General features: G+C 36.3%; 1 protein-coding gene across 3 annotated transcripts; it reads left to right on the top strand.

Moving 5' to 3' along the window:
• The first annotated feature begins 1,046 nt into the window (after positions 1-1,046).
• Positions 1,047-11,077, top strand: LOC307161920 (uncharacterized protein). 3 transcript variants are annotated; one of them, XM_079876880.1, is made up of 4 exons: positions 1,047-1,109; positions 1,870-2,070; positions 7,253-7,504; positions 7,855-11,077. In XM_079876880.1, exons 3-4 carry the CDS (start codon positions 7,447-7,449, stop codon positions 8,748-8,750), a joined length of 954 nt encoding a protein of 317 aa, XP_079733006.1. In that variant the 5' UTR covers positions 1,047-1,109; positions 1,870-2,070; positions 7,253-7,446; the 3' UTR covers positions 8,751-11,077. The 3 variants fall into 3 exon arrangements, with proteins under 3 accessions (XP_079733006.1, XP_079733005.1, XP_079733007.1); XM_079876879.1 differs by having other exon boundaries at positions 1,047-1,090; XM_079876881.1 differs by having other exon boundaries at positions 1,047-1,090; positions 1,892-2,070.
• The last annotated feature ends 189 nt before the right edge of the window (positions 11,078-11,266 follow it).

An 11,266-nucleotide genomic window follows, 5' to 3' on the forward strand; every position in this document is an offset into this window, starting at 1 on the left:
ATTAATTGACTTACAAATACATAAAGAAATAAATAAACCAATAAGCATACCAACTGAGTTAGTAGTTAAACAGTATGTAAATCGAGAGTATTATTCAATACTACAGGTATTTACAGATGGGTCAAAGGAACCAAAGTCTGGTAGAACTACAGCAGCAGAATTCATTCCTACATTTAATATAAAAATTGCAAAAAGAATATCGGATCATGTGTCAGTATTTACTACTGAATTACTAGCTATCATATTAGCACTACAGTGGATTGAAGAAGTTCAACCAGCAAGAACTGTGATATGTACTGATTCAATGGCTGCTCTCACTAGTCTTATGAGGTGGAAAATCTGAATCTCGGCAAGATTTAATATTTGAAGTTTTGCAATGTTTATTTAGAGCAAGGCAGTTAGGGGTGTTGGTATTCTTCCTCTGGGTGCCAGCACATGTGGGTGTGGATGGTAATGAGGAGGTAGACAAGTTGGCAAAGAAGGCATTACATCATCCACAAATAGAAGTTAATGTACCACTAAGTAAATCAGAAATCAAGAGATTAATAGCAATTGAAATTAGTAAAAGAGGGCAAAAGATATGGAATAGTGACTCTAAAGGAAGACATCTTTATCAAATTCAGGAACGGGTTGGAAATGAGAGGACAAGATATGGGAATAGAAACAAGGTTAAGAATTGGTCACACTGCATTAAATTATAGTCTTTATAAAATAGGGAAGCATGATACAGGAAACTGTGATAATTGTGAGGATTTAGAAACAGTGCAGCATATTCTTTTAGAAAGTGCTGCATATGAAAGGGAGAGACAACAGTTAAGTCAAGAGTTACGATGGATGGGAGTTGATACAATTTCAATAAAAGTATTGTTAGGAAATGGGTCAAGACAATCAAGAATTCATGAATTAATATTTAAATATCTAAATAAAACAGGAATAATAAATAGAATTATATTTTTTTTCTTCCAAAGCCAAGTATACTCCACACTCCAGATCAGTAGGTGGCTGAAATGCACCATTTATGTTGGTCTGCCAATCCGCCATTAAACACCAGAAGAAGAAAAAGAAAAGTTTCAGCGTCGAGTCTTCTGAGGTGAGGAGAGCAGTTCACGGTATTTCTCATATTTACACAACCATCACACACACTTTATACAGTTTGATTAAGCGACAGACTCATTTCTGTATTGTTTTCATCGATCACAGCGATACTTGTGCGTCTTTTCTGGCGTCTTCCTCCTGAAATAAACATTTAGTGCAGCAGCAGCGAGCATGAGGAGAATATGTTGAGTTCATTCAGACCTGAGCGAGTTTGTGTTCGTTTGTGTGATTGTCTCGATGTTTGGAGTGAGATCTGTTACTGAATGTCAAGAGTTAAGAGGTAAAGTTTGAGATCTGTGAGGGGAATTGATCTCTTACTTTACGTTGAGCCTATAATGAGCCACGTGAGACATTAAATCAACTCTTAAATGTTAATATTAATAAATGAATAGCGCTTTACTCTTTGAACAATATTGCTTTGTGATGCTCTTTATTTTTAAACGTTTTATGATCAGTTTCAGCGCACACAAAATGTAATATTTTAACAATTTAAGTACTTCGTGATTGTCATAAAATGTAACTATTCAAATGTACATATTATGCTTCTGTAATTATTTATCTGTAGAGCAGTTTTACAGGCTTTTATCATGTATCCTGACTCAAATAATGTGTTTCTAACAGCAAACACTCAGAATAAAGTGAGATGATCTGCTGATGATCCTGAATGGCTTGTTGAATGCGTGTTGATAGTCTGAGGCTCATCAATATTAACAGATCTGCTGAAAACACTCTTTATTTCATGACAATAGTTCCTGTTTTCACCTCATTTATTAGATCTCCTGAAATTTGTCATCAGTGAAGCTCCTCCCACTGCAATTCTCCAATAAATGCTGGAAAACAAGTGAAGACGAGCATCAGAGCATCAGGAAGAGCTGAAATCTGCAAAGACTGAGTTTATTAAAGAGGACAGTGAGAACATGAGTGATCCAGAACCCTGCAGAATGAAACACACTGAAGATCCTGAAGAACAAAGAGGTTGGTGTTTATTCTTCATTCATTCATGATGCTGAAGAACATTCATGTTAGAAACATTCAAGCACTTCATCACATTTAGATTTAAACAGTTACACTATTTATTTATTGTTTATTTAACAGGGACAAATGCATAGAACATTGATTTATAAAGAATACAAAGTAGATGCCATGCATACAGGTTTATAGTCATGACTAATTTGCAAACCCTGTCCCTGGTTAGGCTTGTAAAATTAAAACAGAAATTACAGAGTATTGAATTTAAAAGATTATAACTATTAAAATACATACAAGAAATACATCCTATACATGCAATAAGATATGGGCTTAAATAGATGTAGAAATCTAGACACATTTAACAATACAACAACACAAAACTTTATGTTTGTATGCGTTGTGTTGTATCCTGTACAGTCAGTGTTCACACAATTGTTTCAGTTTCAGCCATTGCTGTAAATGTGCATTAAAAACCTTGAGCTCTGTTAATGTTTTCCACAATTTTATGCCTCTTACTGAAAATGATGTCTGACCAAATGTTGTTCTACGTTTTGCGGCTGTACAGTTTCCACTTATTGTGCCTCTAGTTCTTATTCCGCTCTTTTGTTTCACTACTAGTTGACAGAATATTTCTGGTGCAAGGTTGTTCACACACTTAAAAAGTAGGTTTAGAAATGAATAATTTACAAAATTGTCAAAACTCTAAACATTATGCTTCCTTAGAATTAGGCAATGGTGCCATCTTACAGGTTTCTGGTCCATTACTTTTAATGCCTGTTTATATAATGACCTAACGGGTGTAATTGTTGTTTGATTGGCCTGACTCCAATCAGTAATGCAATATGGTGGATGAGTAAATATCAGAGAATGCATAAACTGCCTTAATGAGTATCTATAGTCTTATTAATGGGAAGCAGTTTAAATTTGTCTTCTTGACAGTTCTGCACAGTCTCTTTACATGTCTATCAAACTTAAGATGAGAATCTAAAGCAACCCATAGAAATTGTACTTCATGTACCTCATCTATCTCCTTCTCATCAATCTTTATTCTAAAATTTTCATTGACCTTTCCTTTTTATTGAAAAGCACATAGAGACTTTCTTATTCTGTCTTTATAGATATACAGTGCAATGCATAAGTTTAGACACCCATGCTAAAATTGACTAAAAAGAGGAATAAAAAATCATATTTTGGAAATTGAACTTAATGCCTTAATTAAAAAAATTAGGAAAAATCCAACCTTTTAGGACACCAATTTTCTTTGTGAATGAATAATGTATCGTAAATAAATGTTCTTCCTTAAAATACATGGTGCATAAGTGTGTACACCCCTATGTTAAATTTCCATAGAGGCAGGCAGATTTTTATTTTTAAGTGTTTTTTTTTTTAAATAAATTTTTAGGATACTATGCATCCTGATAAAGTTCCCTTGGCCTTTGGAATTAAAATAGCCCCACATCATCACATAGCCTTCACCATACCTAGAGATTGGCATGGTTTTATTTCAGTTAGCCTAATAGCTAGTTTTATTTGATTTGAGAGATGATCTTATGGAAAGTACCCCATGACAATCTCTAGGTATGGTGAAGGCTATGTGATGATGTGGGGCTATTTTAATTCCAAAGGCCAAGGGAACTTTATCAGGATGCATAGTATCCTGGATCCATGAAGTAACTGGCCTTTAAAAATAAAAATATGCCTGCCTCTATGGGAATTTAACATAGGGGTGTACACACTTATGCACCATGTATTTTAAGGAAGAACATTTATTTATTTACGATACATTATTCATTCACAAAGAAAATTGGTGTCCTTAAAGGTTGGATTTTTCCTATTTTTTTAAATTAAGGCATTAAGTTCAGTTTCCAAAAGATGATTTTTTTATTCCTCTTTTTAGTCAACTTTAGTATGGGTGTCTAAACTTATGCATAACACTGTATGTATATTTTGGTGCCTTAGGTTTTTTATGAGTGTTGTCTATTCTGGGATACTCAGTTGTAATGCAGTATGTTAGCATAAATTTCGCTAGCATTATGCTAATACCTAGTATAATGTTACACTACTAGTGTGTTTATGTGTGGACTCACCTGACATTGTATAGTTATTAGCTAATGTGTGTTATCTGGTATATTATTTGGTTATATAAGCAGCTTAAGTTACTTGAAGGGAAAGTTGTAGTAATTAGGCTACCATTTACTAGCTTTACTTATTGCATCATACTATATACTCACAAAGACAGATAATCATCTGCTGGCTGTCAATGAATCCGTTGAAGAGCATTAGAGTATTCGATTGCATTCTTACCGATGCACCAGTGGTCACCTATTCTCAACTAGCTACAGTTACAGTCCTAGCTATCAAGTCACCATTACAGACATAAGTGGTTGTTTCACCAGTGTTTGATTAAAATGATTTAAAAATCTAAATGTTATTAAGCTGCAATTTTAATAGATATATAATATTAAACTAATTTTAAATGCATAGAAATGCTTTATTAAAGGAAAAGATACTGCTAAATGTTTTACTTTGAGCCTATGATAAGCCACGTGAGACATTAAATCAATACTAATAAATATGAATAGTGTTTTAGTCTAGGAACAATAGTGCTTTGTGGTGATCTTTATCTGATCATTTTCAGTTTCTGCGCATATAAAATGTTATTATTTTAATTGAGAAAAACACTTTTATGATCCCAGACTAAGGTTAGCCTACAATTTAATTTCTGAATTGTTTTGAAATAAAGTTTATAAAGAGTAATATAAAGTGATGTGTTTATTTCAAAGTGAATTTATTTTTTTCAGATTACATGATTTGTCAGTGTATTTTACAGTTCTTTAAAGTAGGTAATGCAGAATAGGTGTTCATATTTCACTCTCTTAGTGTTCATGTTGTAACTCTGTGTCGTCGGTGTTGCGAGAGGCAACGCTCTTGAAAGTGTCGAACTAATACTTTGAGGGTTGTTCCCATATTTACACTTTTAAAGTGTTGAAATTATGTACATTGGTGTTGATTTCCGGATTTCAAATTTACTGTGTAGTGATTAATGTAGTTATTATAAGATCAAACTATATATTTAGATTAATTTGGACATGATGCTGCTGTAATCTGTAGTGGTTGAGGAAGATGAGTGTCATTGTTTTGTGTTATTGATGTTTTATCCATGTCATAGTTTAAGAAATAAGAGTATTGTCTTTCAGTAGAGCAGTTTAACAGGCTTTTATCATGTATCCTGACTCAAATAATGTGTTTCTAACAGCAAACACTCAGAATAAAGTGAGATGATCTGATGATGATCCTGAATGGCTTGTTGAATGAGTGTTGATAGTCTGAGGCTCATCAATATTAACAGATCTGCTGAAAACACTCTTTATTTCATGACAATAGTTCCTGTTTTCACCTCATTTATTATGCTGATGTCTTCAGATCTCCTGTGAATTTACACTTAAAGCTCATTTCATTGGTGTCATCAGACTGAGGGGATTTGCTGGCTATTATATGTACATTTATTTCTGTGTTTATGATTTTAACTGTTTTTCTTACCATTATTCATATTTGGACGAATTTAAATTAGTTATATTCTTTTATTTATTTCTAGATACCTGTATTTTAAAGGTCCCATGACATGAAATTTTCACTTTCTGAGGTTTTTTAACATTAATATGAGTTCCCCTAGCCTGTATATGGTCCCCAAGTTTCTAGAAATTTCAATCGGTGTAAATCAAGCTTTTGCTATCTTTCTCTGCCTTTGAGAAAATGGACGCTCATACGCGCTGATCTTGAATCTCCTCCTTGTGACGTTACAAGGAGGAATGTTACCTCCCTTGTCTCTGCTTTGCCCGCCCAGAGAATATTTTCCGCCCATGAGAAAATGCGATAGGAAGTAGGAACGCGCGCGCGAGATTTTAGTTTGTCCACGAGACGAGAGATATCATGGCTTTTGAGCGAGCGAAGCATAACACTTGCTCAATAATTGGATGTACAAATGAACACCGAAGGGTTAATACAGAGCTGGGCTTGCTGAACGTCTGAAACTAAAGTCTGGATCACTCTCTTTGGCTCAGCTACACACCTCGGACATGTAAGTCAACTAATGATATATAAGTGTGTTGCTTTACTGTTTATGGTTGCCTAGGCCCTAGACTGTTACACGTAGAATGTGTCACATTAGCTATGCAGCTATGCAGTTTATGTGTGTGAATACACACACTGTAACGCGAGTGTTGTACACTTCTTTGTTATTTGGATAACCGTTTTCCTGTTGGTTATACGGCGCGCGCGATATCCGCATTTCAAGATCGCAGAGCTTGATGATGTAATTGTAATAAGATAAATACAGGCGTTACAGATCTCTCATGAAAAGGCAACAGTAGGTTAGCGTTAGCTACATGATAATAACTGTAAACCATCCGAATAAAGTACCGTATCCAGACATAATATTTTAAACTAACCATTCGGAAACGTCCTGCTGGAACCGCTGAGTTGTTGCTTCTCCATCCGGATCAGATTCTGGGTCAAACTGAAATGCTTGAAAGACTGCGTGTCTTCGTGCCATTGCAATATCCAACGTAAACATGCACGGACCGGTACCGTTGCGCAAGATGGTCAAGGCCACACCCACCCTCCACCTTGCGGCGCCTTTCTCCTCCTCATTATCATTTAAAGCTACAGACACCGAAACGGCCTGTCTGAAGGAAGCTCATTCTGGGACTGGCTTGTAGTGGCTATAATTCTGCACCGAGGCTGAATTTTTTAAAAGAGATTTCAGATACAGTACTAGGGACCACTAAGGCCTATATTAAAGCCTACAAAAAGTAGCATGTCATGGGACCTTTAATGAAGAAACAGAATAATGTTAGGATTAGCAATACAAATAATGAATGGATTGTTATTTCTCACAGGGTTATTCACTTGAGCTTGTGTTTCTGGTGTCCCACTTTCACATGCGTATGAATGGAAGTCAGTGCAAGGAAAAGTCTAGTGTGAACGGCCATTAATAATTCAAAACGTTTTTAGTAAAATCAATCTCAAAGTTGGTGTCAACATATGGCAACAATGGGATTTGTCCCTGGATTCAGATTCGATAATGTTTTAAAAATAATTGGAAGAAAAATGTCCCTCGTTCAAGGAAATTTTCAAGTGTCAGTATAAAAACAAACTCAGTAACTGATATATTTTTTATTTTGGGCAGATCAGTGAAGCTCCTCCCACACCAATTACATCATCAACGAAGCTCCTCCCACATCAGTCACATGGTCAGTGAAGCTCCTCCCACATCAATTATCCAATAAATGCTGTAAATTCCCATCAGCTACAAGTGAAGACGAGCATCAGGAAGAGCTGAAATCTGCAAAGACTGAGTTTATTAAAGAGGACAGTGAGAACATGAGTGATCCAGAACCCTGCAGAATGAAACACACTGAAGATCCTGAAGAACAAAGAGGTTGGTGTTTATTCTTCATTCATTCATTCATGTTAGAAACATTCAAGCACTTCATCACATTTAGATAAACAGTTCAACTATGAAATGGTACACAATGTTCTTGGTTTTTCTTCAACAAATGGTCAGTAAAGGGAGGTTTGAGAAATTTTTATATTGATTATCAACATACTATTTTAACTGATAAATAATCAATTTATAAAAAGGCAGCAAATTATCATAATATTTAAAACAGTTGTCTACTTTCTACTATTACTTTAGGGCTCACTTTCATGTCCTTTCAATTTGTATTTCTTTCAGTGTATTATTTTGATGTACTGAATTTTATTTAATACATTTTTCTCTCATGTCAGACCTGATGGAAGAGAAGGAGAGTGGAGAACTGAGTGAAGTGGAGGAGGAGAGTGAAGAACTGAGTGAAGAGGAGGAGGAGAGAGAAGAACTGAGTGAAGAGGAGGAGGAGAGTGAAGAACTGAGTGAAGTGAAGGAGGAGAGTGAAGAACTGAGTGAAGTGGAGGAGGAGAGAGAAGAACTGAGTGAAGTGAAGGAGGAGAGAGAAGAACTGAGAGAAGTGAAGGAGGAGAGAGAAGAACTGAGTGAAGTGAAGGAGGAACATGTCAAACCTGGAGAAAAACATCTGAGTCGCTCAAAGACTAAAAATATTTTTTTCAAGAAAACAAGAGCCAAGAAATCTTTCACCTGCACTCATTGTGGAAACAGTTTCACACGCAAAGATGGTCTTGATGTTCACATGAGGATCCACACCGGAGAGAAGCCGTTCTCATGTGATCAGTGTGGGAAAGATTTCAGTCGATCATCACACCTTATTGTTCACATGAGGATCCACACCGGAGAGAAGCCGTTCTCATGTGATCAGTGCGGCAAAACATTTCTCTGTGCATCAAACCTGAAGAAACACCTGACAGTTCATACGAAGGAGAAGCCGCATTCATGTTCTGTGTGTGGAAAGAGTTTTTCACAGCTGCCATATTTACATAAACATGAGAAAATTCACACTGTTGTAAAAGAGTACATGTGCTTTGAGTGTGAGAAGACTTTTACTACAGCGAGCAGTTTAAAACAGCACCAGATAATTCACACTGGAGAAAAACCTTACAAGTGTTCACACTGTGACAAGAGATTCAGTCACTCATCATCTCTGAAAAGACATGAGAGGATCCACACTAGTGTAACAACTGAGTGCGAATCAAACAAAAATGAAGCTTCCAGGTGTTTTGTTCAAACATAACTCCACACAGGACTCAACATTCCAGAACTTAAATCACCAATCCAGAGCCATAAAATCAGTCTACGCTAACCAACGAAAACCCCCAGCTAAGAACTTTATGGCCATGCGGGCTTCAAAGAGATGAGCCCAACTAAAGGAAGAACGTGTCAATGTTAGATTGGTTCCAAAGACTGATTGGTTCAGAGATGGCTAAAGCTCTGTGCTCGATCAAGATAACAGCAGAGAAGCTGCTGGACTCCACACAGACACAAAGCAGACCCCAGTCTCCTTAAGGAGACCTATGAATGACCCAGTGTTGAAATCACTTCAAACCAAAGAGACTGAGACTTTGACTCTGGGATCAAATCATTCAGAACAATTGACGATGGACTTATAATCAAACATCATGCAACTACATAATTCTGTTGTTTTTACAATATGTGGGCATGTCTAATATGCTTAGATCCCATATAATTCATGTAATTGTTGTTAACTATTAGATGCTTGAATGAAAGTCTGTCGTGCTTCCTATCGGTACGATCCTATGTTCTTAATTCAAAAGATGGCTTGAGTGAAATCTGTGTGAAATGTTCCGTATTCTTATAATAGTAATAATGTCTAAACTGTGGCCTCTTTCCTCTCTGCTAGAGCTTAGAGAGTAAGGAGAGCACAGATAAGCTTGATCTATGATAAGAGATGAAGAGAACGCCACCTCCTAAATTAAGCCAGTGTCTTAATTGGTCAGTTCTCTTAGGATGCTGGACAAACATGTGAGTTTAAAATCTTAGACCCGAACAAAGTTTGCGCGCTCTCTCGGTGAAAGAATTTTCAACAAGGTTGAAAAGTTGCGCGAAGGGAGTAGAGAACAGACAGACTTGTAACCATGTAGAAGCGCAGAGACAAAGAACCCAAATCAAGATCAGAAGAACGGGTTCAACAGCTTCATTCAAGCCATCTAACTACTCTCGTCTCAATTTCCTTTCTTTTCTTAGTTTCTTATTTTCCGTTGTGAGTCTCAGTTCTAAGTTAAGTTTTGTGACAAGATTTCGGCCCACGTTTCTTCTGCAAAGCCAGCTTCAACAAAGACTTTCATTCATTCGCCAGCACACCACGTGATTAAGTGCATAGAATCTTGGGATTTCATCATCTTACTCTTAGACTCACTCTTTCCTCACTCTCTTCCTTTCTGCAACTCGTGTGTGTGCGCGTGTGTTTGTGTTAGATATTAGTTTTAGTCTGTGTTAGATTAATCAATAAAGTCTTGTTTGTATTTTTAAAGAGAAGTGTTAGTTGTGTTATGTGCTTACAACATTAATGTCTTAAACTGCTGATCTAAGTTACCTTGTTAACTATAGTGTTTCACTATAGTTTGGATATTTATATCCGTTGAAGAATTACAGCCAGTTCAAATGAACCGCGAACAAGTCATTTGCTTGGTTGTAATAAGTGATTATTTCAAATTCCCTATAAATGAATTAATAATCCCTTTGAGCTAAATTGTCAGAATCACTCCATTAACGCTACAGGGTCATAAGATTGAATATCTTGCCTTCAACACCTGACCCAGCTGTGCTGCATGTCATGTGGTTTTCAATCAATTCAGACCAATTTCTCTCTCGTCTTTGCAGAGAATTATAAACAAGCTAAAACCCACTGGCTCCTCTCTTGACGTAATTCCTCCTCGCCTTGTTAAACATGTGAAAACCTTTTAGAATTTAATAAATAAATGTCTTGAATCAGGAACTGTACCTGATAATTTAAAACAGGATTATTTAGCTAAGCCAAAATTGTGGAATATTCTGCCGGCTAGTTGTCTCGTTTTGGGTTTGTTCATGTCATGTTTCCATGTCTGTCATATGATTCCCTGTTTGTCATGTGATCCTGCCATGTGTCTTTTCTTGGTCTGATCATTGTTCACAGGTGTCCCTTGTCTTGTCATTAGTCTGTGTATTTAAGCCCTCATGTTTGCCATGTGTCTTTGTCAAGTATTGTTTCTTACCACTTTCAAATAATGTGCATAAATGTGAATCTCTGAACATTCTTAAGTCATGCATAGATCCTGGCCATTTTGCGTTCAGATTTGGGATATGGAAGATTTTAGTCAACTGCCTTTTTTATTTGATATAATACTAATCTGGAATTAAAAATCCCAATAGTAACTGGGCTGCACATTTACATTATGGACCCCCTTTCTGTTCACATAATCCCCTTCATTGAGGCCTTGATGGTCTAGCCTATAGTCTATGGTACCAATCACATTAGTGAAGCCTGAGTGACATATACTGTAATCGGCATGGTTAGAAATTGATAGAAAAGTGTAAAAAATGAATAAATGTTTTAAGATGCTTGTCAGGTGCTGATTGGGGGGCAAGTTGCCAGTCACTGAAAATAATGTATTATGCAGTGATCAGGTCAAATATAGACTATGGAAGTATGGTATACAGTTCTGCTAATACAACTTAACTTAAAAAAATACAAGTAATACAAAATCAGGCCTTGCGAATTTGTTGTGGAGCCTCTCCGGTAGTATCACTACA

Source organism: Squalius cephalus (genome assembly GCF_949319135.1).
Source record: "Squalius cephalus genome assembly, chromosome: 1".
NCBI classification, from domain to species: Eukaryota; Metazoa; Chordata; class Actinopteri; order Cypriniformes; family Leuciscidae; genus Squalius; species Squalius cephalus.